At 43.6% G+C, this 27,441-nt stretch overlaps 1 protein-coding gene and 1 long non-coding RNA gene across 7 annotated transcripts; one reads left to right on the forward strand and one right to left on the reverse strand.

Annotated features, from left to right (window-relative positions):
* Positions 1 to 138: 138 nt before the first annotated feature.
* On the reverse strand, positions 139 to 26,995 carry LOC100747103 (glucose dehydrogenase [FAD, quinone]-like). 6 transcript variants are annotated; one of them, XM_012388418.3, is made up of 10 exons: positions 11,048 to 11,311; positions 10,736 to 10,944; positions 4,306 to 4,434; positions 4,021 to 4,217; positions 3,429 to 3,788; positions 2,165 to 2,312; positions 1,764 to 2,081; positions 1,281 to 1,651; positions 1,100 to 1,194; positions 139 to 1,010 (listed from the first exon to the last, which is right to left on the reverse strand). In XM_012388418.3, the coding sequence occupies exons 2-10, from the start codon at positions 10,941 to 10,943 to the stop codon at positions 929 to 931; spliced, it is 1,908 nt and encodes a 635-aa protein (XP_012243841.3). In that variant the 5' UTR covers position 10,944; positions 11,048 to 11,311; the 3' UTR covers positions 139 to 928. The 6 variants fall into 6 exon arrangements, with proteins under 6 accessions (XP_012243841.3, XP_003491362.2, XP_033177877.1 ...); XM_003491314.4 differs by lacking the exon at positions 11,048 to 11,311 and adding an exon at positions 26,879 to 26,995 and having other exon boundaries at positions 929 to 1,010; XM_033321986.1 differs by lacking the exon at positions 11,048 to 11,311 and adding an exon at positions 12,189 to 12,477 and having other exon boundaries at positions 929 to 1,010.
* On the forward strand, positions 19,073 to 25,872 carry LOC117151953. Its single transcript, XR_004462133.1, has 2 exons — positions 19,073 to 24,547; positions 24,603 to 25,872. It is a non-coding gene; the product is annotated as an uncharacterized LOC117151953 (long non-coding RNA).
* Positions 26,996 to 27,441: the final 446 nt, after the last annotated feature.

A 27,441-nucleotide genomic window follows, 5' to 3' on the forward strand; every position in this document is an offset into this window, starting at 1 on the left:
CGTTAAAGGAAATTCGAAGATGGATTCGGAGATCGCATGTTAGATGCTAAATAAATTTAGCAAATACTAGGTTCGGGAAAGTAGCTGTGAAATAAGGATAAATTAAAGGATACTATGGCGAATAAAAAAACCAAAGAGTGCAGAAAGAAAACAAATTAAAATTATTATTCAGCCAACTAATTGTTGGTACAATTGACTTGATATTAATTCGGTAACAACGATTTACATCTCTTTGGTATGTTTCTATTTCGACGTTGGTTCAATGAAATAAACGACTGTGCGACTGGCAACACTCGTAAACGCGAGGAATCTTTTGCTTTAAGGCCATTTCAGTTTAGTATGATTAATAGGAAAGCATACGCGTGGAAGGTATTATAATTGTACGCGACGTATGTACTCACGTACGTATAATACTTAATCGCGAAAGATGATAGTAAAACTGTTTCGATTTACCTTCGTATCGATCCAGATAACGCAGGTTATTTGGATAAATACATTTACCCTGAACGTCGATTCGATAAAATCTCGATAATCCGAAACTGATGCTTATCTACGAATAGAACACGCGGAAGAAGTGAAAATTCACGTTAAACGAATTCGCATAGGTGCTTAACATCGTAACGCGAAAATGGAAAGAACAAGTACAGGAACAAGTAGTCGTAGGAAAGAACGGAGAATGTAAAAGTAATAACAAGATCCGCGATAGTTGAATTAGCTAGTGCCAGTGTACGTCGATTCTCCGTTCCACAGCTTCGATCGACTGGATCGCAGCGACTCGAGGAGAAAGGCCGGCACTCCGCGTCCTTTAGCGTCGTCTCTTTGGTGACGTTGCGCCGGCACCTCGACGACACGGCACAGCGCTGCACTGTAATTCCTTTTGCAGAAAGAAACCCGCTAAATCATGGACTAGATCGATCAAGGATCTTGACTACCAGATAGGCTGGTCCCAGTCGATGTATTTGATCCCCCAAAGCAACAGATCCAACGAGTTGTCGATCGTGGAACGGGAACTAGGAAACATGGCAAATTGCTAGTAACTATGCGCTAGACTTTCCGAGGTGCTGAGTATTTCCATACGGAAGATGGACGATGCCCGTACCATTGTGTCGGCTTAACACCCCAGTCCATCTTGATGAACGCCGCTGCCCTTTCGCCGATCATGATCGCCGGAGCGCCCGTGTTGCTAGACGTTACCTTTCGAATCGAAACACATTGCTCAGACTCCACGCAATATTCATCACGAGAGAGAGACAAAAGAGAAGAAACAAAAAGATAAATACTTGAGGCATGATGGACGTGTCGGCGACTCGCAACCCTTTAATACCATGTACTCTCAATAGCGGATCTACAACGGCCATCGGATCTGAGGCTGGACCCATTTTACAGGAGCCTGCCTGATGATTCTCTGGACCTGTCTCCTGGCGCACGGCGCATCTCCAGTAATCGTTGCTTAGGAACGGATACTGCGAGCAAGCAGATAGAGGTTGGTTACTAAGCGTCATATTATATTTCGCCATAGCGGTAGTGTTGCCGAACGACAAGGCTATCTGAATTCCCTCCAGGAGGATAGCCATGTCCAATGGATCGCTCAAATAATTTCCATGGATTATGGGTTTCGCGAGAGGATCGTTGGTAGCTAACCGAAGAGTTCCTGAAAGAGAAACAGACTCGTTTATGCAGAGCGCACAGTCTCGTACAACGTACATATATAGATTTACAATCCAGCGCAAGACACAGGAAATTGCAAGACGCGATAAAAATACCTTTGCTACGGGGATGAGTATTCGTCGGCGATATGCTTATGCTACGACGTCCACCGTCCATGAGGGCTCCTATCTCCCCTGTGGTGGCACACGATGCTTGATACCCACCGAAAAAGAACTGAAGATCAGGATGATCGGGGGTGGTGTAGCTCGAAGGTAGAATTCCCGTTAATTGGGATAAACCTGTGGACGCCATGGGCCCTTTTTGGAAAGAGACGTATTCCAAGGCTGCCGCCCAATTCAGGTCGAATTCGTTTGGTTGATTTATGGTCCAAGACAGTGTGTACGACACGTGATTGTGAAGATTCTCACCGACTCCTAAAAACATCGTATTTTGCTCGAAAAGTATCGACAACGTAACAGACGTTCGTAAATTACAAGGGCGATGTACGGCCGCTTACCTGGAAGATCTTTAACGACGTTCACGTTCACGGCGTCCAAATGCTCCTTTGGTCCAATTCCAGAGAGCAATAAGAGTTGAGGGGAGTTGACAGCTCCGCCAGAGACGATTATCTCACGCGAGGCTCTTGCAACGCGAAGTTCCCCATTCTGAAAATACGTACATAAAGGTAATCTGTATTTAAAGAGTCGTTGCCATTTAGTCGAGAACAACGGTTACGCGTTTGAAGTTATAAAAGTAAAAAAAGAATTGTGCAAACTAACGTGGGTCCACGAGCATCCATACGTGCTGATGATTATGGAAGTAGCGTAAGTCAAGGGACCAAAAATAAAAGACAGATTTTCGTTTGTTTTGTGCTGTATCGATATTTCTGTTTCTATATTATGGAAGAATTTTTGTCGAATAGCTGTGAAATGACCAACGATACGGAGATATACTTTCGTATCTATCCGTAGGAATTTCACGTTGATCTTGACAGTGGTGTAAGTGCGTGATTTTGAAAACTTGTGAGAGAAAGATAATTACATATGTTTGCATTGTGTCGTTAAATAAAGTTTCGGATATACGCAGAATATTCGTTTTGCAGAATATCAATGCACCCTGAAGCAGAATTTCATGTTTTAAACCTTTCACCGAAAAGGGGAAAGCCAAAATTATATTGTAATCCACGGTTACCTCAATTATGCGCAAGTGAAAGGCCAGTGACAAAAGAAAAATATAAAGGCATAATGGATCTACTACCCGATATGCCAGCGATTCATCGTGAATATTTCAGAGCCCTTAAAATGTCCAAAACAGACAATTTTGTTATTGAAGCAGACAATAATTCGTAATTAATTATACAAAATTACGATTTCTATAATAATAAAAATAACATATACTATAAATAAAGCTTATTTTTAGCTTTAAAGTTTATTTTTAGCTTGTACTTTTAATAATATTCGTTATTGTTAATATCGTGAATCATATTTTCGAATAAGTTTCTCATAAAATTGTAAAATGATATAAAATTGAAAAAGTTTAAAGATTTATTATAAGTGTTACCAGATACTGCTTTACGTAATGGAAAAATATCTTTTTAATTCGTTCGAACGTAGAAACGCAAATGAATAATAATTTATTACTTACATTTTCATAATCATCAGCGATATGTATTATCGAAAAGGAAACAAATGAACATCTTTCACCTGATAAATCGATACGTGTTATCGTTTCATAATTAATGACGCGTATGCAAAGGATATATGTATGTGCTATACACTAACTTTGTAGTATTGAACACCGACTGCCTTCCTGTTTTCGATAATAATCTTCGTGGCAGTGGCATTCAGAACGACCTGAAGGTTTCGTCTGGATCGAATTGGTTGAAGGAAAGCGGTCGAGCTGCTCTGTCGAACTCCGTTCTTGCTCATCGTTTGAGCGGTCGTGAACCCGATGATCTGATCACCGTTAATGTCCTCCGTCATCGGGTATCCTCTCTCGACCGCGGCTGCGAGGATGTCTTTAGAAATGTCGGGCCTCCAAGGAAACCTCTCGACGTTGAGCAATCCGTCGGTTGCATGGTATTTCCGTCCAACTCGATTGATCTCCGTGTTATTCTCCGAGCACATGAAATACGGCAAAACCTATCGCAGAGTGAAAGAAAAGTGTGTCGCGCTAAGTTTCCTGCGGGTTATTAGCGTGAATCAGACTGGCGGATTATTGGTAAATAGCTCTTGTTAACTACACGCGATATTATTTTCGCAACTATTTCTAGAAGTAAATCGGCGTCCGTGCGTGCACACGCCATCTGTTTAACTTAAATTTTATTTAACAGCGACCTTTTCGATCGGTAGTTTTTTTTTTCTTTAGACTTACCTCCTGCCAAGACCATCCCTCGTTGCCCATCGCAACCCAGTTGTTGTAATCCATGGCGTGACCTCGCGAATACATCATACCGTTGTGAACTGACGAGCCGCCGAGGTTCTTGCCTCGTGGCCAGCTACAAGATCCTCCCATCGAAAGACAGGCGTTCGCTTCGTTCACGGTTCGATACTGCCAATCGATCTCTGTGCCTGTTCGAACAAGACCAAACTAATTTTCTCCAACTCCTTCATCCGATTGATTCTCGTATAAACGGTGCAAAACGTGACAGCAAACTACCTAGAAACATAGCGACCATGCTGGGAATATCGGTACCAGGTGGTTCGTCTGGCCCAGCCTCGAGCAGCAAAACTTTCCATTCCGGTATATCACTGAGCCTCGATGCCACAACGGAACCGGCTGTCCCCCCTACGGATCAAACGCGAAAAAAAACAGGTAAAATCATTTATTAGACAGTTAGCAAGATCGTCATCTCGATCAAGACCGTACGAAACTCGCATCACACGGATGAAAGTGCTATGCCCGATCGAGTCTAAGGAGCATCGAGTATCCGTCTCGGTACACCAGTCGCGGGGAAAGTGGTTCGATAAGGCCTTGACCATGATACGCCAACAGGTAAAAGTAATTATACCGTGCGTGTACGTTTATGCTTCACGTACGGTGGTTCGGTAAGCGAAACGTGTTTCAATGCGTTGCTTACACGTGACGCGTGATTCTACATACGTAAACGCGTGCACGTCGATGTAACGGCAAAGTAAAAGAGCGAGCTAGAAGTGCAGGCAAAAAACCTGGATCAGTACTTTCATCTTAAAAAGGGAACGGCTAGTTTGAAGGAACGGCTAGTTTGTAGTGCTCATTTTTATAATAGTGCAGCTTTCGCGTATCGGTTCTCGGCGAAAAGAAGGCACGTTCGCCTCAACCAGAAAGCGTATTCGTATTTCTCTGTGATCACAAATCATTAATATAACTATTACGTCCAGATTATCCGAGATATCCTCTGAAACAGCAATATCGGTACATATAGATGGCGCGCGAGAACATCGTTATTCATATGCAAAGAAAGTATGTAAAATAATATTCGATATGAATATTTTTTTATAGAAGCGATAATGCTCGAGGAAACTCGACCATTCATATCGCATTCTTTATCTTAATTCGCGAAAAATATCGTCGCAACTGAGTAGGTAAATGCAGAAGGTGGAACAAATTGAAGCAATCGTACGTTCGCGCTATGTGATATATTATCAGAAAGAAAATAGCGTACATACCTTGACGAAAATGGAGAAACGAGAGAACTAGCGTAAATATATAGCTATTTACGGCAAATAACACGTAAATATTCTAGTTTTATCTTTGGCTACATCGAAACATGTGTATCGCAGCTCCGCTAGTCCCGCGTTGCGAGCGAGATATTTATGAGACGTAATTATGAGCCCACGCTTCGGAAGATTAATACGTCAAGCTTTGGTTGTTGCGGAATTATATCAAGCTCATCGTTGCTGTTCGAAGTAATTAACAGACTAACAACATGTTCATGGAGTTTAATATTAATTAACGATAGTACCCGCCCCAGGCTTTTCACAGATTCGATTTTTCACGTCGTGTCGTTTCGTGTAGATTTAATTATCGAATCAGAAGTTTGTACAATGGATAGCGTACGCTTTGAAGATCCTCTGAAACGCGTAATCGCTTGACGTTTCAGTCGATTGTTCGTTTCGTTTATGTAAATCGCGAATTCTTAGTTTGGAATTTATACGACAAAAGAAGATATTGACGGGAATGATTAACCGATTTCGTTCAATTAGTAATTTACGTCAAAACAATTTCCATATAATTTTCTTTTTCGTGAAATTCCGGCGTAATCACGATGTTGCACACGCCCAGAGTTATTACGACTAACGAATACCGAAGGAACGCAACCGCCACGCGCAATCCGATGAGCCAGGTTAACCGCGATAATTAGTTCCCTGTTTAATCAGCGCATCGTTGATTCCATCGATGAAATCGCAGAAGAGATAGCCGGTTATAGCTGCAGTATTCGATGCTTCTTCGAGAACGTTCTTCGATTGATTAGATCGATCGTGCTCAATAGCGCAGAAAATAAGTTGTTTCTATACTCGTTCGTTAATATTCTTGACCCGCGTACTCTGTCTACCTTTCTCGCTTAATCGAGAAAAGGTGAACGCACGTGTGTCTAAAAGATTCTTCGACGGTAAGAAACTGGACGATGGAAACGAACAGCTGGCAGACGGAGAGACAGAAACTTTGAGCGACTGGGTCGGCTGATTTTACAAACTGGCGACTAAATCGGCTATCGATCTCGCGGATTCGTCATCGTTCGGGAAAGAAGTAAACGTTGGAAAAAGAAGTTTCCTGTTCTTACGAGCCGAGATTGTTTTTCTCGTGTTCAGAGCCCAAGCTCTATGTCATTTTCCGCAAACTCCAGTGCTATAACGGCACGAGATCAGCAGGTGAAAACGGTTCTGCTTGGGCAAAAACGGCCGACTCGGTTGCATAACCGACACGGCGATCTATTACGCGCCGAGCCGCCGAAAGGAGTAGCTCGATCGAAAGCAACGCCCCGCACTCGGTTATTCTTCGATTTCCACGATTTCCCATGATTTCCTGGCAGCTTTATGTCTTCACGGCATCGGATGAACCGTACCGATCTAAGTTATGTCCGCGTAGGATCGTATTCCACATACACGTACAACATACTCCCGGTTCCTTTCCGCCGACTCGCTACCACAATACGCGAATCTTCCTACATGACCTAACGTTGGCCACGATGCAACGTTATTTACGTTCCAACGGCAACTTGGAGTCCATTCGCGTATAAAGAGAGCCGGGCTGCTTATTCCGCTCGTCGATTTGTATCTTTATAGCCCCTGCTCATTTCTCCCCGAAGCGACGGTATGGCTTATCCTTCTGTGATATCCCGCCACCATGCGGACGCTTTATCCGTTCGGTCAAGACGTTTCTATCTACCTTGTGTAAAGCCACGTCGTTGAATAAAAAGTCGCGCAACGTTCAAAGACGTTATTCCACGGATATTTGCGTGCAGCGACCATCGAGAGGCAAGTTCGATCGGCTTTTGAACGAAGCTGTACGACGAACAGGAATTTCACACTAATCTGCACGTAGCCGCGCATCGATGGCCAGGGGCAAAAAGGAACGTGAAAAATTGCGTATAATCGAGGAAAAGTGTCGCCGAGAAAATAACGTTTTCATCGCGCGATACGCTGAATATTCGGCGAGATTATGCAAATGCGGGCTCGGCCGACTATAAAATATTTTGCGGTACGCGACCTAGCGAAATGCATATTTTATCATCGTTGCCACCACCCGCGTGTATATCCGCAGACGAGTGTTCGTGATTCGTCCATTTCGTCATCGGCGATCGAACGTTGCCGCAACATCTTTCTAGTCTTAATCGCTACATCTTCGAAAACGATCGATATTCTACATATCCGATTTACGTAACGGAAATATCGCGGTTTACGCAGCTTGTTGCAGCGACAGCGCGAATCGGTAAAAACTTTCGTCGAGCCTTGTCTTCGAGCTTTCGATCACCTGTCTTCCTCGAGACAGTCCATCTACCAAATTATAAATACGTATAACTGCAGCCGCAAACGAAATCGATCGGTTGTTTCGTCATTGTCAATGGTATAAGATCGCAGTAACGCCGAGCACAGACGATGGACGTGAGAGACGGCGTGGCGCGTCCAAGAGATCGACGATGGCGTACGAAATCAAACTATTAACACGCTAATCGCACTAGTTCATCGAACGAATAACAGTTCGTATTAATATCGCATCTAAACGATCGACGATCTCGAGCCATCGAATCGAATTTTCGGCGTTGCTTCGTTCGCGATAATCGACGAATTACGATCGAACCAGCACTACTGCAGCGCTCGAATTCCCGATAATTTTGTTTGACCTCCACGCGTATGCCCGTTTGCCGAGATTGAAAATGTTTCTCCGATCCAATGTACCGACGCGATACAGTTCGATCGTTTCTCCAGTCCTGCACGTTCTAAAATATGCATAGGAAGAACGATGTATTCGTTTAATGCAGCCTCTAAGCGCATTTGCTTTAAATATAATTATGTGGGTTTTCACGCTCGTTTTGCTGTTTCGGACGTACGAGCTAAGCCAATTTTTTCATTGCTCTCTTTCGATGCTATCGATAAGCTATCGCAACATCAGTTTTTCGTTTCCGCGAATTCCACACGAGCCGTGAGCTGAATTGCACAATTAGGAAACAAACAATACAAATAAGTGATCAATCGTTGTTTACTATTGAACATCGTTTTGCTTGATCACATGGCTACGTAGATAAGCATTTAGAGTTAAAAAAAGACCATGCTATCGGATAAGATAATGATGGTAATTATGCTCGACGATATCCAATAATCGTAAATACATGTCAAGGTTCGACTTTCCGAGTAGGAAGGAGATATTTTCCTTTTTTAACCGATTCCGTCAGATCGACTGCGAGAGAAGAAAAAGGAAGACTTAAATTTCGATTCGTCTCGCGATCCACGTTGCGCGTGTTTAAACGTTTGGGCCAAGAAACGTAATCGGCGAAGGAGAAACAAAGAGAATTATTTCGGAGCGTCAAACCGACGGAACGATGCAATGGTAACCGCGAACTAGCGCCACGGATTTACGCGACCGTTTTGCCAACCGCCTCGTGAAATATCCAATTACAGCTTCTTTTTTCCTCTCACCGCAAAGCTCAACCTGCTCCTCTATCTTCCTTAGCCTGTTAAACATACCAAGACAAGTTACACAGTCATTTGTTTTGCTCCAAATGAGTTAACTTGTCGCCAAAGTTTACTAATTACAGCTGTTTAGAAAACGTTAAAACACTGTTTGTTTCTTGCTACCGCTTCGCTCACTTTTATTACTCTTCGCGATACTTTCCTACTTTGATTTTTACATTTCCTGGATTATATATATATATATATATATATATATATATATATATATATATATATATATATATATATATATATATATATATATATATATATATATATATATATATATATATATATATATATATATATATATATATATATATATATATATATATATATATATATATATATATATATATATATATATATATATATATATATATATATATATATATATATATATATATATATATATATATATATATATATATATATATATATATATATATATATATATATATATATATATATATATATATATATATATATATATATATATATATATATATATATATATATATATATATATATATATATATATATATATATATATATATATATATATATATATATATATATATATATATATATATATATATATATATATATATATATATATATATATATATATATATATATATATATATATATATATATATATATATATACCTCTGGTTGTATCTTCTTTTCAACGGTATAATACCTCGCTGTAAAAAAGATTAATCAAACTTTGTTATTTTCTACCAAGCTTCTGTTTACTCCGACCGGTTTTACAACGTACGACGTACCCAAGATATTCTTTAAACCCATAATACCCAACTTTGCGTTGAGTCGGGGAAATTGTTTCGTTCGCTTATAAATATACCTAGAACCATATCGTTGCGTTTCTTTCGAATTAAATTGAATCGTTCGTGAATAGACTATTGACCTAATTTCGATTCATCCTATAAGAAACGGTTCCGATACGAATCAATTTGAAACAAATATAATACATCTCGCATAACAGGATTCAAAGGCATTTGCATTCGATGGGAAAAGCTTTCTTCGTTAACCGTTCTCTTTTTGTCTGTCAGAAACAGGAAATGTTAAAATTTATTTAACTTGCGTCGAATTTCTTTTGGTCGTAGCCATATCGATTGCTGACTATTTATTTATTTTGATTTATGTTCGTACATCGGCCAAATTGTCTCGAATGTTAATTAAAGACGTAAAAAGAAACTAATAAAGATTAGCGAATGATTGTTGAGTGAACGCGCACGTGTACAAATATACGAATTAATGCCTAGCATTCTTTATTCGAGGTTGCATACAACAGAGAAACAACACGTACTGGTCGCGCTTGCTCAGACAAGCCGGCCGAACGGATTACTTTCCAATTGTAATCTTAATCGGGACACATCAGGCAGATTCAAATGGGACGAGTTGCGATTAAATGACATACGCTTGCTCGAGTTGTCCTACGATTCGCAAAGCGAATAATCAATCGCGTGCATAGGAAAGGATAGAGAGATTGTCGCGAATTTTGTCGAGAACGTCGAACGTCCAGTGAAACGCTGGCGATACAACGGATTTCCACAACCCTGTGATAGTCGGTGAACGCTTTATGAAAATTTCATTTCTTCTATGGAGAATATCGAGTAACGAGTTTAATTAAACGCGTTTGGACACGGCCGATTAGTTCGTGTTTGCTAGAATAAAAGTTTCCCCTTCGTTAATCTATTACGATATTAGGCTGTTTGCATCTAAACGATGAGAAAGTGGTCGTTAGTAAATAATCGAGTACAAACACAATCGCGATGTAAATCATTCAGCGAAAGCCACTTGCTTTCGTTACAGTACTTTGAGTGGAATGTGTGAAAATTTTAGTGCCGGCTCCACTGAAATTATCGAGCATATTGTAGAACGACGTGCACGATCGTCGAGTTATCGATTATACTCACCGCCGATGACGATAAAATCGTAGTAGTATTCGGCTGGATCGATAGGTCTGACTCGTTCGCAGAGATGAGAGATTTCATCTTTGGCGCGGACGAATGTGTCCAGAAGGGTCATGAATGTCAGAAACTGAGATCCTGGACAGGTCTGCGCGAGGCTTGGTCCGAGATATGGTGCCGGACAGTCCACCGAGACTGACACGTTGTACGACATTCTACGAAGAACGAAACAGAGTATTGTACGCGTAGTTGGAGTAAAAGAAACGATCGATAACCGGTGAACGATTTAATTGAATCGATCGGGATCGGAAGCCCTACCGCGTTACGCGACGATTCTCCAAGGGAAAAGCGAAACGGAATCGAGCGAACCGACCAACTAGCGAATAGATGGTAGTAGAGCAGAGTGCTGCGGCGAAAGATTCGTTAATGACTCGTGAATGTTCGCGTTGAGAGATCGATTTGCTCACGGTGGCTGATCGCTGGTAGGCGTTTCGCGTGCGCTCAGGTATTCGTGTCTCGACGAGACTCCGGTTTTTGTCGATCCGAGTCAGGGACGCACCGCTGAAATCAACTCGATCGCGTGTTTCAAACTCGCGTCGACTTTCGCGCGGAAACACACGGGGGAATAGTCCCGTATACGTTTGATACCGTTTACATAATCGCGCGGGAAAATTAAGTATATTAAAAAATTGGATGGAAATAAATATTTGCATTAATTAGCGAGACGGAATTAATGCAGACATAACAAACCGAGCTGCGTTAATTAATTTAGCTCTAATTAACCCGGCTGAATTTCCAACGTGTACCAATGGAATTAATAGCTAAAGAAATAAAGCAGAAAAAATATGCGCGAAAACGATTGTTATTAAAATGTACTTTCCCAACACTGTGTAAGACACAATGATTATTCTAACATCCAGTTATTTCGCGAAAGCTATTGGGCGACAGTAACCGCGATTTAGTAATATTTCATTGTTTATATTTCCCGCGAAACCGCGCACCACGGGAATCGGACGAGAACAGCTTCGCGAGAATCTTTTATCGCGCTGCTCTTCGTCGGTCCCGAACAACGACAACGAACGAACGATACTCTATCATCGGCAATTGTCTTTGTGCCAATTATCCAACAATCGCTTCCAATTTTGCTTCTCTCGTAAGTTTCGTAACTTGCCGTATTATCGATCATGTTTGTCGTTATACCTTAAATCGTAAATGAGGAATAGATCGAGGTATGCACCGTGCGATTGGCTGGATCGCTACACACAATTTCGGTTTGATAAGTATAACTACACGAGATACGCGTGACACGATGGAAGGTCGTACGTGCCCCTCGGTCTCGTAGCTGCATGCGAGCAAAATGTAACTGTAATACCTCTCACCGTAGAACGTCTCTTTATAATTCATCTCCCACCCCGTCGTAGTTGTTTTCCCCGGCACGGCAAAGGCGCACGCGAATTGCCTCCTACGTAGGAAAATCTCCGTGATTTTTTTCGATGGGTTGATTTTCTGATTCAACGCTTAACGAAGGTCAAGATCATCATCGTCGTCTTCTTTGCCGCCGCTACCGCGTACTTCCCACGACACGTGATGTAGCAAGTTGCACGAGAGGATTCTTATCGATACACGGAGGACGATTATCGCGCGTGTCAATCTTCCTTGTTCGTTTGGTTCGTCCCGTAACCGCAATCGTTTAATGACGTTCGGCTAATTGTGGCACCTTTGATCTTTTACGTTGGAAAAGAATGGTTTAATCGGTACTTCTAAACGAGGCGCGTAGTCGAGCAGGTATATGCTAACCTTTGTACCGTACGAGTTTTTACAATTATCTACACTTTGACTATCTGTTTAATTGCTCACTGTCATTTCAAAGTCTAGCTGACGTAGTTTTGCAAAACAAACTGGTCGAATGGCTAGCCTACCGAAGCTTGTTGGTGGAAACTCTATTCTAAACAGCGTTTGTTTCGTTTGAGCCACGGTTTTTATTTTTCCGCAGTCAGTTTTCGCGAGAAGCATGGCTCTACAAAGCGAGATGCGCACGGGTCTCGCCGTTGTCGTAACGCGGTCGGTTAACCCGTTGAAACGATTCGATGTCCGCAATGAAATTATTAACGGGTCGAACATTGTCCACGCAAACGGCAACCTGTGCTCGTTCACCATGTTAATAAACCGTGAATCGCTGGTTATTTCGCAGCAAGCGCGGCTAGAATATAATAATGTGACAACGCACACGTACGAACCGATAATAGCGTTCCACTTAGCCACCGGATTCGTCGGTCGCAGGTACACGACACCGAATACGCATTTTCGTGTGCCTATACTCCACGCTTTACTGACTCTTCTCCTGAAAATTCTCTCTTTCTCTCTCTCTCTATCCGTTACCCACCGCGTAACACCGATCGAGATCATTGCCAGCCGATTTATTCCAGACTAGGGTTCGATTTTGTCCGATCGTCGATGCGTCACGAACGTCGACCAACGTTCCAAATCGAAGATGCTTGTATCGCCATGACAAGGCCCATCATCCACGTTTTTTCATTAAGATTTCTTACTGTAATTTTCATTTCTTCCTGCGTTCGCGAAACGAATCGATCGATTTAGCGACGTATCGCGTGTATCGTTGGAAATTTTCTCGGTGAAGTCTCGGATCGGCGGTCGCTAATTACGCGGTTAGCCGAATCCGTAGACTGCACGCACGAACGCTCGAACGACACCATTCACCGGCGGCAATCTGCAAACGGATTTGCACGCTGACGAAGCGAAGAATCCTCGGACCCGTCGTGGATCCGTGAATCCGCATTGTTCGGACGCACGTTGCGTACAGTTGGTTGAGCAAAAATCATATTTCGCGGGAAACTCGCTGCATCGCCGGACAATGGGTCTTCCGGCTTTTTTCCGGTTGTCGCGACTACCGTGAACCAACCGACGTGACACAACCAACGTCTCCAATAAATTTTGTCTTATGGATTTTTCGGTGAATCGAAATGCGGCCAATGGCGTCGAGCAGAAACAACCGAAATGTAATTCGTGTCGGTATTCGTTCCTGTAAATTGAAATAGCGCGCAACAAGATCGCATTGTCGAGAAAAAGAGAAATCGCGTGAGTTTATTATTAACGTTGTAACTATCTTCGCGACGAATTTACAATTTTCCGGTTATTCGTTACGCGCTTCCATAGTCGTTGAAACGCTTTTCTTCGTTCGCACCTACAGCTTCATACATATCATCTTTTCAGTGCGAACGCGAGCTACGTTTCTTTCTACGGTCATCTCTTAAGTGGTTCGCTTGGACTCGATTTCTTGCTGCGGATCATCGGGACGAAAACGTCGCGTCGTGTCTCCTGGAGGTAACGTTGTCCCATAAAACAACTAAGCTTTTGCGGCAGCAGAAGCAGAAAAATCGTTGCCAAGTTGCCAACTATTAATACGTTCATTAATCTTTCGTTCCGAGGGGACACGACGAATGTGCCGGTTTCCTAGCAACTGGTATCTCTCTTTCATTTTTGCAGCATACGCGGATCTTTACGAGTATTTTACTCGCTGACGATTTTCGATGACCGTTTCTCCGTGCTGGCTGTTCGATGACGAACGTATTTACGCAACGTATTCCCGTCTTGTCAAACAGGAATACGCTTCCCATTGTGTTCTTTCTCCGGATTGCTTGTTCGACAAACAGCGGGAATCCGTTCACAGGAATCGATACCGTATGGTTTTGCCTTTCCATTCCAACGATAATCATCGTTCCTGTCGAATATCCTCGATGACGCATCGATGCGTCTTGTTTCGACGAACCAATGTTTCACGATCTAACGATTAACTAATTAATCGCGACGGTAAGTGCTGTAAATTTTACGGACGACCAAACGTAACGCATCGCATCCAGTTAGCAGAATTACAACCGTTTCTCGTTCCTTCGCCTTTTAGCACACTCGAACGCATCTACCGATTCATTCGATCGCATTTATCGATCCGTCTCTTTGATTATTGCCTGGTCGGGCTCGTTAATAGAAAATTACAAGGCGACGCAACTACGCGTTAAACCCTTTCGATATCAGCTTCGAAGATCAAACGCGATACGCGATCGCTGATTATACTGTCTCCTCGGTATCGTCGCCGTTAACGAGATACATCGGTAAACATTTTGCGTTTTCCGAAACGAAGAATATTTCGAACCGATAGTCAGCAGCTCGATCGTCGATGATCTGGCGTATCTCTGACAGCGCGCGTATACCATTGTTCGCGAGTATAATTGAAACTGGTCGTTTAGCGCACCTTCGCTTCATCGTTAAATATGCAAATGACTGTGTAAGATCCGATGCAGCGTGATGCGACAACGCGTGTTTCTTTCGTACGTTTCGCTTTGTCCGCGAACGGTGAACGTTCGAGCAACACGTTTTGCACGTGGTACATTTCCCAGAGAACCAGCGAACGAACGAAACTGCGAAGACTTTTGAAAATCAAATTTACAGATGCTCGACGAGACTCGGCGAAAATGAGAGTTAATAGACAGACGAATCCGAAAACAGCTTGATTCGAGAGTATTTGAAGGGAAATTTGATGAATCTGTTGGCTGCTTTTGATTTTTGAAGCGCGATCGTTTCGCTTTGCGCGACGGTTCGTAGAACCGTTTCGCCTGCCAACGACAACGACAGCAACGAAGCAGCAGAGAACGGCTGCTAGTTATATCCATGAACAGGTGTAGGTGGTATGAAGCGCGAATATACGCGTCTCATCCGTATTTTACACTACGCTCGTCCGCTTTAGTGGAGCACGTTACGAGCATTAAGGTGAGACGGTTGACGCAGCGCGGCTACTACAAATAGCCCCCGATTTTTTCCTACCGAATATAACATGGCGCGTGCGATGCACCGGTAATGTTCGCTAACTTTTATACGCATGCTCGGTTTTAGTGTCGACCCCATCGCAGAAAATGGCGATGACATCATATAAAAACTCGCAGAACCGCGAATCTACGAGTTCGACGTTACGATCGCATCTCGTTCGCGGATAATCCGTCATCTACGAGGTAAATTACGCTTTCAGCTATTCCCTTTTACACGGGAATTACGTAAATCGAATACTCGATGTCTGTCTCTACTAATATTATTTCATTACCTAATGGTACGTTAAATAAATTGCTCGATCGATAATTATTGTCTTCGCTACGTGAATATACGGAATTTCAGAATTACGATGGCATCACTTCGTGACGATGAGTATTTTCTGTTTTTTCTTTTTTTTTCCTCTCTCTCTCTCTCTCTCTCTCTCTCTCTCTCTCTCTCTCTCTCGTTTTAGTAATCACGTAAGCGGGCGAGAAGTAGATGATACGTTCGAATAGTAGACAGCCCCTCGTCTCGGCGACATTTTTCTTCAAAATGATACGCGGTACACGAGAAGCCTTCCTAACGGACGTAAAGGGATTCGCTGTCGTTAAGCAAAGACAATAGACTTTTCTCTCGCTCATGATTGAGTAAACTAAGGAACTGTAATTTTCACATTCTCGGATATATTAACCGCGCTCCGTTTATCTTTCCGCCGACTTGGTTGGGCCGCGATAATGGATGGAGAAAGAAGCTTTGCGGAATTACGAGAATCCATTTTCGGTGGACGGAGAAGGAGTAGCTACGACAGAAGGAAGAGAAAATTTGCGGCGAATACACACAGAGGCAGATACTAAACGTCGACGAACCAGACCTTTCGCGATCCGAGGATCGGTCAAAACTAAAGGGTCAAAAAGTTTCGCATGCGCCGTTAACGCTTTCATCGCCGCGAGCCTGTGGTATTTGTTTTGTACAACTTTTGTTGCTTCGGGGTAGCTGTGACGCTCAACTGGAAGCGAGAGAACGGCGAGAGGAGGATTTCATAAGGGCAACGCACCGACGACGTGTCGCCTCTTTCGCAGTTTTTAATTTTGCCGCATCGATGGCGTGAAATTTATCCCTCGAGGATGATCGTAACCTCGGCAACAACGAAACTCCTTCCAAACCGTGTTTTAACAACTTTAAAATTTGATTTCGTACTGCGAACGAGATGACTTTGATCGCTAATACTGGTTTGCGTGTTCGATGAAGACACGGTGCGTTTGCGAGGACTTTGAGCGACGATAGAATCGATAGCGAATCGATGCTATTCGCGCAACAGCGTGAATATATGATGAATACAATTCGGAGAAAGGTCAATTTACACGGTGAAGACTGACGTACACGCAGGCCAGAGATTGCAGTAGCTAGAACATGGAGTAGCTAAGTTGGAAGTTCGATCTTACGATTGGCAAACTGCAACATTCGTCGAGCCTGTCGTTCCATGTTTCATCCTTCTTTAGCCGCGTTCGAGCGAGTTTGAGAGCTTTGCCTGAGCCGAGCTTAAATAAGCAAACTGTCGCGTAGGAAAGCTGGAGTGGCGTTTCACCGCTTTCTCTTGTCTATGCTGTAAAACTTTTTGCCAGCTGAATTCTCTATCAGCCTAAACCTAACCCTGTGGAATCGCGGGCAACGCTGCATTCGCTTCCTGCTACTGCGGTTCCCGGAACGTTTCGCTTATTTCGCTTATTTTCCACTGAAATAAAGCTCGCCAACTTGCTTTGCCGCGTCTGTTGATCTTCCGACTCTACGATTCCTGAAATATCATCCATCCTCCTACGCGTATCTACCGTCTACCGTAAACATTTAATAATTTTCTTCGAGCAAGTTTGAGACGTCGCCACGAGCGTGCGATTCAACCGAACCACCGTCAGCGTCGTTTGCTAAAATAAACTTGAGGTAGATGGCGAACTACCGGAACGTTTCCCTTCGGATCAGCAGGAATGATTATCGTGGCTAAGTTGATAACTCGACGGTACCTTCGGTTAAACGACGCGAGTGTAACCGAGAGAGAGGAGATTAATGATCGATTATCGGTGATCGGAAAAATGGCGAGAGATTCGCGGAAAAATCTTAATTCAATAACTTCATGAGGCCCGAGGGGTCGTGGTAGAGCTCTTGGGCGACATCGTTCGGCCATTGTGGTAGATGTGCTTCCGCGGAACCGGAAACTCGACCCCTGCGGTAAGATTTGTACGGTACTTCAGCCTGGTCTTCGGCTCTAAGTGTACTTCCTTGTATACCGTGGGGCTAAGCTGACGGCATCAAGTCGTTCTGTACGCTCGTGCAAATACTCTTCCAGCTATCCGACGAACCTTGGTCGAATTATTTTACCAGGTGGTATGATTTCAAATATTCAACGATAATTGCTGTTCCAACGATAAGAACACGTCGTATCTAGTAAATTTGGTTAGAGTCCATTACGACGACAATAGTCATCATTCTACGATGCTTTGGTTTTAACGACTTGTCGAATAACGATACGTTGTTCTTTATAGTCTTTCAAACGGAATAACGAGTCATTTTCTATATACGCAGCAACGAAAACGAAGTAAACGAAAATCGATCGGAGAATATTTGTCAAAATTCTTATGCAACCGAACTGCAACGTACATCAGCCATCTACAACGTGACGTTTTGCCTGAATGTTTGAACATCTTGCAAACACATTTATATGTGTATATATATATACACAAGCGTCTATTATTAATTGCAACCTCGTGTTCTATGTAACGTTAAACAAGAGACAGAATCAAATATGTATGTATGTATCAAATATGTAAATATGTATAGAACCATCGGTTTTGCGCCTGAAATTCGAAATTAGTTGTTTCACCAACACAAAACATCGCGCATACCGAGAAGTCTGAAGTCTGCTAATTGAATAAAAATGGCAATAACGCGAAGGGTTTGATCTATCCACGATCGGAGAGAATTCCAAAGCAAAAGTTTATCGTGGCTCGAGTCGGAATTTCGCTAAAGTTTAGTTACGCGTATTGAAATCGAATCGATTTATTTAACCCGCATTGCTGGTTCGGTCAGTGTTATCGCATCGATTCTGCGGAGGAATCGCGTTAAAGCAACGGCCGTGATACTTAAGCTCTTGCCGCTCGCTAAGCCCCTTTTGTTAGGGATTACGGACTCGTTAAACGGCCCGGCCGGCCTCTACGTTCTGTGCAAAGTATCGCGCCGTTCGAAATACCTCGAATTATTCAACGTTGGTCAGTGGCCGGTCAGCGGTAACAAACAAAGCTGTATAATTAGTAGTACATTCGCGCGTACGCGCGTCCCTCCACGTTATACTTCTCCGACGGTGAAACTGCTGACAAGGGATGCGTATAAACGATAACGGAATATTCAAAGGATACTCGGTCCTTATCGCACTTACATAGAGTGAGTTCAATGCTGGAAGCGACGAACCAGCGTACGATTGTGAGTCCACGGTACGACACAGACATTTACACTCGGTCGTACGACGATGGTACGTATTTCGCGAGTTACACAGCGGTCGTAATGAGCTCGCAACGCTGACACACATAGATATCGCGTTTGTTAGAAGTACGTACGAACGAAAAGGTCTCTTGGAGAATGTTTTTCTGTGAGCGCGTCTCGCACGATGCTCGATTGAGAAACGCATGGATAATAAGCGAGGAGAGAAAATTGACAAAGTTCGATCAGGTTTGAAACAAACAGAAGAGGGAAGATTCTGAAAGCGCGGAATCGCGCAAAACCGTTTCAACGAGAAAAGAAGAAACGTCGGGTGTCCTCTTTAACGTAGGTTAACGAACATAAGACGCGGCTTTCCTTATCTCGGGTCCAGATCTGAAAAGTAGGAAAGTGCAGTTGGAGGATAAAAGTTATGGCTCTGTGGAGACTTTTTCGTGGATTTCCGGGATCAACGAGGCGCCATCCGCAGAACGTTCACTGGCTCCGATCTCTTTAAGCTCCGACGAGAATCGGCTCGCAAGAAGTCCTCTAACTACCATTCTTCCGAGCTAAGCCAAATCAGATAGCGCGTTTTCGATGGAAACATCGTTGTCGGTTAACGATCGTGGCGCGATCGAAAAATTGCACGATGTTCGCCCGAATTTTGCATTGTTCGTCATTTTTAAAGGGATAAATCGATTATCGTGTCGCGAAGGCGTTATTGCAAAATGTCGTGGTTCGTCGGACGCTTTCAATTTACATAGGCCAACGACAATCGTTCGCCGAATAAATGGGAAAACAGTAGGCCGTTGTTCGACTATCATTTCCGTTTGAGCTGAACGTGAAACGCGACTAAACCCAAAGGTACGAGAACGGGGTTCGATCGAACGGTACCGGCGCGGCCCGTAATTAACGTTCGAGTGACTGTTGCCTCGTTTCCACGGAGTTTCCACGGACTTTCGTCTCGATTTTTGACCCGTGCGTGGTAAAACGTAGGACGTAGTCGATTCGCAAGCCGCTTCGCAAAGTACTACTAGCAAAGATTACGCTGCTTGTAGCGATCGAGACGATCGATGCTAAGAGAAATAGTCGCTCGATCTTTGACACACCCGATTTCTTCTCCGTTTCCAAAACGGGCAGATCAGACGACATTTTCGTATTTTAACTCGCCTCTTATTTTGGTAGATCTGAAACGAACGAAGGGTCCGCGTTTAATCGATGCGACTTCCACTTAGAAGATCCGCCAAGCTTCACGAACGACAAGTGTCCTTGGCGGAGAGCATTTCTAGGTAGTCTAACCTTTCCTACTCTTTCCATGAAGCAAGAATGGTCCCCTGTACGGTGTCGTTGCAGAGAGAAGTTGGACTTGCAACGGGTCAAAATACGCCGTTTCTACGGCGTTCGTAGCACGCGGCGCAGCACGAAACACGAAAGTGTTGATGACTGAAAAGCGCGGTATGCACTTTGTGCTTACTTGGTTACGTCTGCTTTTAGCCTTCATGTTTGCCTTTAAAGCTGTCGAAAATTTACGGCACCTTGGGCTGCGCGCGCGCTCTTTAACAAGGATTTGCGTTTATTACGAAATTCCTCGGCTCTGCGGTTATACACGCTCGTACGAGAGCGGAAGCGAGAAAAAATTTGAAAATGAACCAATTAGAGCGTAAAACACGGAAAAGCTCGGCGACGCACGATCGAGCTCTCGGCGAAGCGACGGAAATACCGGAATAGGAAGTACATAGGGCAGGAACCGTATACGTTTCTTCGATCTACTACTCGCGTTACATCGAAAAGCGCGAATCCTGTCAGAAATAGGTAAACAAATAATTAGACGGACGTGTAGGTTGTGATACGTGATGCGAAAGCGGCTGTTCGAAAGAGCTACTCTGCAAGGAGAGAATTCGACGAGAAATTGATCGAACTCGCAGGTTTTTTTATACGACAAACGAAATAAAACTAAAGTTTTCTAGCACGTCTTCGCAAAGTAGACCTGCCGAAACTTTTCTCCGAAGAAAATCTCGCGAAAAAGAATGATGCTGGTCGGAAAGAGGGGAAAGCTAAACCGAATTAGACTACTAGAGCAGAACGGACTAGGGCATCGAAAAAATGACGAACACCACTCGCTTTGTTCGTTCGTGTTCGCTTTCACGTTTCACGAGTAAGTGACTTTCTTTCCATAAGTTTCGTACTCGAACGCAGTTGGTCTATTCCCCTTTCGCCCCTACTATTTTCATAGTTAGTTTACCTCTCGCAAAATCGGACTTGTCCGAAAATCTCTGCTTAATTACGAATACTACGGCATTCGAATACATAAAGAGTAATTAGAATGTTCCTGTCTCCTTTTAGAATTCTGCAGTTTATCCGCCACCTCGCGATCGCTCTTGCTTTCCCGTTTCCAGCTTTTTCCGTACGCTCTTTCATTCGCTCCTCCGCTTCGTTGCCATTTTCCCAAGACCACCTCCATTTAAATAAATTCCGTTTGCGTCCGAACTCGTTACCGAGTTCGACTATGGACAAGTTACAAATTAGCAGGTACCGTTGATTCTTGGTTCTGTAAAAAATTCAACTTGCAGCCGGAGGTTTCAATGAAATTGAAAAAGATCGTGGAGCGAGGCACCGGTTGAAGATGGCAAAAGGGAAATACCGCTAACAATGCAATCTATTTCTATGAAAGCGAATCGCAAAGATCGCCTCTCTTAATGAGTTCCGCATAAGGATTAAAAACAATAGAGTTATTGTCGCCGTGAGACGCGGATCGTCGAAACGCGCTGCAGCTCCCGTTGATCGAACATCGAAGAAACGAAGGAAGATCTGATATTCATCGAGAAGAATAATCGCGCGACGTCGAGTAGCTTTGATATTTGACTTCCCACAGATATTCCCGACACGATGTTTGGAAATATTTGATCGTTCACTCGAAGCAGGAAGTCAGGGCGAGATCATTCTTGACATCGTCGCTTTCTGAGGAAATCGGGAAAAATCAGAAAGCGGGAAACGGTATCTCGCTTGTAACCTGGGAAAGCTAATTAATCAGATTCGTCGTCCAAGCGAAGTCGTGGATACGCTGATTTGAACGAAAAGCAGAATCGACTGTTCCGCATTCCGTTAAACCAGCGTGTTCGGAGTAAAAACCGGCTGAAAAAATGCGGTAAATGAGACGGCTCGCCAACCTTCGGTTAAAAGGCACGGGCGATATCGTCGCATTTGGCTCCTTTACCAGCGTATTTCCTAGTTGGTGTTTTTTGCCTGGACTCTTCCCCTTGGGGAGCTCCCGTTCCGCCATTCCGACAAACAATTTTCCCTTCGACCATACCACCTCTGCGCCGTTTTGCATTGCTTTCTTTTTCCAATACAGCGCGCACGTAGTCTCACTTTCTCGCTCTCTGGCTCGATTCAAAGTCCATGGACAAAACGGTTACTGGAACCGTACTTGTTGAGCCGCTTAATGGGTCTCAGAGCATCGTGAAAGTTGCTCCTGCAATTTTTCACTCTGCTAAGTCTCCGAAACTCCATTCGATTTCAGACTGCTCGACTTGTTCGAAGTTTGTCGCGTCGGAGCTCGCCGCTCTCCTTTCGACCTCCGCTCTCCGCTGCCAACCCTTGCTTTCGCTATGCGTCCCATTTCCCTGCTTTCTCCTCCCTTACCTCCTGACTTCCTTTTGTCCCTCTACGCTTTACGGCTATGTATATACTCGTTTGGCGCGCATTTCCATCCCATCGCGTCGAGTCGCATCTCCGCGAAGGATACTCCGCGACGCTCGAGCGCGCTCTCGAGGTGCGCTCTCTAGACGCGGATCTTCGATAAAAGGGAATTCACGCAACGCGCGATAGATCCACGGGGAATGCGTCGAGAAATTGCACTCTCTCGCATTTAATTTCAGCTCGTGTTTCTATACACGTCCGTGACGAAAGCACGTTTATTAAGGTTCCAAGCGTACGCACATTTACAGGCGACGGTGTGCGCGAAATCAGGGAACATCTCTTTTATTTGGCGTGGCAATGGCGGGGATCTCTAAATACGAATAACTCAGCAACCAGGAGGGAAAGGAAAGGGTGGCGGGAGGCCGACTGTGCGATTATCTCGTGAAATTGCCTTTCTCCATATTTGCATCCATCGCTTTGATCAAGTTGATTCTATCATTGATATTTTATGTAAATATCGGCCGCAGAAGCTGGTACTCGTAGAAAACTACGAAACTCTGGCGAAGTTGCCACGCGGTCGCACGTGGTGCGATGTCTAGCGAAATTATTCCACCGACCAGATTACGCGAATTTAAAAGAGGATATGTAACGTCGTTGTCGTGGTCACAGCTGCCTAGCCATCGCATTATCGTTGTTCTCGCAATAAAGCGACATTTTACTCTCTTAAATTCGTCTCGCTGCATCTTGCCCGTGATTCGATGGCTATCGTGGTAAAGCTGAAACAGCCGCCGCGGAATTCATAGTATCAACCGATGTCTCTAGACGACGCTTTAACTTAGGACGTCGCTAGATACACGGCGAATTTCGTTACGCCTCTCGGTGTCGCGGTTAAACGCGATCCAGCGAATGAACAGGTTGCGTTAGCGAAGAGTAATCCGCTCGGAGTCGTATAGTGCAAAAGTGTAGCAAATCCGAGTAGAGCTGATGGACGATGCAACGTCGAGCGCGATGCTCGGAGTCCGAGTTGTTAATTTCGCTGGATAACTTCCCGGCAAATATTATCGTCACTGATTCGCCGGTAAAACGCGCGTCTATCAGAGACGCAGCGGTCTGGTACCGAGCGACGTATCGAATTCGCCGCTAATGAAGCTTGCAGCGTCGTATCCCGTGCACCGATGGCTTTTGAATTTGGTCGGACCTCTAATCGAAGAGGAGGGAACCGGCGCGACCGTTTCGTTTACGCGATGGAGATTCGAGGCAGCAGGCAACTGGCTCCCACGGTACGCGCCCTACAAAAACCGACTACCGCGAGTCAGCTCTGATACCGACCAGCAGCGAACATGTTGAAAGCATTAGGAAGTTTCTTGTTACTCTGCCGGCTAGGAATTAGAGGCAATCATTCTCGGCTTAACCGATGCGCGATTCAAACGGTTTTGCCCTGTCCTTTAGCCCACTCTCTCATTTCGCCGAATTAACCGCGCTAATAAGGCCGACATGCTAAAGTCACGTTTATCGAACCGGGTGCGGAAACCCGAAATCAAGAATCGAACCATCCACCGACGCGTTCGATTCTTCGTCTTGGCGGCGTATTTCGACGGTCGTTTGGGTCGATCGAGAATTCGCTGGCAAGCAAAACACGACGTCGCTGGAGGACAGAAATGGCGATAAGGAATGACAAATAGAGCCATGGTACGTGTTGATAGTATGTATATAAATATTCAAAGGCAACGAGCGGTGTTTCCACGGCAGCGGTGTTAATGACTGAAGTCGGTTCGATAAACGGAGCGTCTCGGTCGTCGCGAATTATTCGAACACGCGTGACACAATGGATGTGGGTGTAGGCGGTGAACGGGAACGAGCACTCGCGCACGTGTAACGTAACATTGCGGCAATGATGAGGTAACGAGAAAGATGGTGGAACGAACGAGCCGGAAATAAAGGCCGGACGTTACAGGTCGTCACTGAGGCAGATTATTACGAGACGGATCGAGCGACACGGAACAAAAACAGTCTTGGTAACTGTGTCTGGAAATGTGAAAGGCCTCTTCATTTGATCGTAAAATGCGCACCAAGATGTCTAGGTAGCGTCGAAAGGAAATTGATTATTTTGTTTCCGAAAGCGATCGTAGATAAATTTAGAATGACCGGAAGCGTTTGTATTCTCCTGCAAACTGCAGTCTTTTCTTTCGATTAGAGAAAGGTCTACAGAGCTTTGGGATATTACGCGAATTTTTTTGTCTCTAGGAGATCCATTAATTTTTACGAGCACGTAGCCACGTTGAATTCCTAACGGGATTCCAGGTAAACGAGTCTTTGTCCATTTTCAAATGAAAAGTACCGAATTCATTTTTTAGATTAGTCTTCGACGTCGGTTGGAAATATCGAGTCAAAAAGAGATCGCTGGTCGGTTGGCAATTTTAACGAGCGAAACGAGAAGCAGTTGTAAGGTTACGTAGAGAACACTCGAAAGAGGTTACAAGTTTTCTCCTCTTTGACGGAATTACGGAGACGTATCGAACGTATCTTTCTCCCTTTTCATTTTGATCCTACGTAATTACATTAAGAATTTTACCGGAATTTCTGAATTTCCCTATGCACGGAATCACCTGTGAACCTCCCGTGATCTCTTACTCCGTAAAGAAACACTATTTCATCTTTGCTCTTTGGTCTGGCAATTACTGACAGTTCTTCAACGTTTCTCTCTCTCTCTCTCTCTCTTTTCCTCTCTCTTTCCCTCTTCTTCTAAAACACGCGCATACGGCTACAGCTCTGTTTACGTTTAATTACAATGATTCGTCGAACACTCCAAACGATTCAGGTCGGCCGCACTGTCTTCTCTACGTTTTACCCACCTTTCAAATAACCGATAGTATCAGCTGCGGGATAATATTATGCTCGCAAGAGGCTTTCCGTGTGACTTAATTAAAACCGCGTAAATAACCGGTTCAGCGTATTCCGCGTTGTGACGTTAAAGTTTTAGTTTCTATTTAGCCGACTTTTATTTCAGCCATCGATATTTGCTATCGCCGTGAAAACGATTCGCCTTCTTCGTCCATTTACGAACCAATTTTTCACTCTACGTTCGTATCCAAATCGCTGGTTTAACGCAAACTGCGCGTTACAAAATTAGTTTCGGGTCGTGGCGAGTAGTAGCGGTGCGTCGACACACGTTCTTGTCTAGTTCTTGACCAACTATATCAGTCAAATTGAAGTTCGTTAATAAACGATAAATATAAAAATGTTACGATGCTATGGAAGTAAAAGTAATAATTTTTACCATCATCTATATTCGTTTTTAAAACGTTAATATAAGTAATTGCGATAAAAAAAAAAAAAAATAGAATATTAAACTGACTAACGTAATTAATTAAAGTAGCGGACTTGACAACGTCGCCATTCGTAGCGTTTTGTTTAATGTAAGTTATAAAGCGGAAAGTATTATTAAAAGCAAAATGTAAGGACGGACATATAAGTTCGTTTAACAGATGTTATAACGTTAAATAAATTGTGCTTCGTAAATTGCATAATAATATCTTCGTTAAAAGTATGGTAGTGAAAATTTATTTCAAATATGTACAATACGTCATTGGAAAATTGGATAAAACTGCGACATTTTATTTCTAGAATTCATAATTATCAAAGGAAATTCGTCAAACTCGAGGAAATTACTTAACAAGAATAAGCGAATCAAAGTCGGAATTAATACGACTCAAACCTGCCATAAATTTCAAACAATTGTGCATTTTCTTTTTTGTACATTGATTTATTTTTTTACATAATTAGCATTAAATAAATTAGTGTATTCGAATAAATAATCGCTCGCTATTGATATGTCTAAACATATCTATTGTGCGATATCGCGACGTCGGCTGCTTCGCGTAGCTTCCTAGAAAATTTGCAAGTGAACCTATTTCTTCATTAGCATTCGGGAAAAAACTGTGTGAACAGTTTTACAGAAATTAATAAATTTACTTCGTCGCATTTCGATATAATTTCGTGCCAATTTTGGCACAGTTCTTGAATATATTTTTCCTGTTTCAGGAAGAAGCATAAAATTAAAACCCTCTGTTTCCAAATCCGCTATACGTCACTATGTTAAAACGCACCGTCTATTAACAATTCCTCGATAACTACGTGATAAATCGAGTTCAGAGCTTACGTTAGGGCTTCCTGCGCTCCAAGTTAGTTTCGCTCGAAATTTGAGAATAGTTGTTGAATTTTGAGATTTACCTAAGAACTGCGTTAACTTGATCCTGTCCCATCGATCGACCATCTGGTTACGTAATCGCGAAATTATTGACACGTTCTTGAAAGGCGATTCCTTGCCCCGGAAACGCGTCGGTGCGCTTAGGTCGTGCGGAACCGTTTGCTTTACGAATGAACAAAACCAACGACAGACTGGCGGCGCGATAATTCGCGTTATCTCGATGTCGTTGCGTCCAGCGATCGAGTGCGATATTCGCGACGCGGTCATGAATTGGCAGGTCGCGACGCGGCGCGTACTTCGATCCGCTGTCCTCTTTGCTCTCAACTCCTCGTTGCTCTTAATTTTTTCCTCCCTCTCTGTCTGTCCGGCAATCGAGCGTTCCTGTCGCTCGATCCGTGCTCCGGGTGCCTCTATTTCCGTCTGCAGCTGCCAATCTACGCGCCTGCCACGACTCTACTCTTCTCTTTCTCCCGAGTTGCCTTTCACCGGTCGCCTTTTTCGCCATACGATCGTCCCACCTATTCGCTCTATTTCTCCTCGCATTTGCCACTCTATCGAGTCGCGGTTACCCCTTCTCTCGGAAACG

This window comes from Bombus impatiens, unplaced genomic scaffold, assembly GCF_000188095.3.
Source record: "Bombus impatiens unplaced genomic scaffold, BIMP_2.2 scf_0548, whole genome shotgun sequence".
Classification (NCBI taxonomy): Eukaryota; Metazoa; Arthropoda; class Insecta; order Hymenoptera; family Apidae; genus Bombus; species Bombus impatiens.

Coding starts and splice junctions, on each gene's coding strand:
- LOC100747103 (XM_003491314.4), bottom strand. CDS start 26,910: ATGGGACAGGATCAAGTTAACGCAGTTCTTAG. Junction 4,218..4,305: donor CATGGTCGCTATGTTTCTAG/GTAGTTTGCTGT, acceptor TTGTTCGAACAG/GCACAGAGATCGATTGGCAG. Junction 2,082..2,164: donor CGTCGTTAAAGATCTTCCAG/GTAAGCGGCCGT, acceptor CGATGTTTTTAG/GAGTCGGTGAGAATCTTCAC.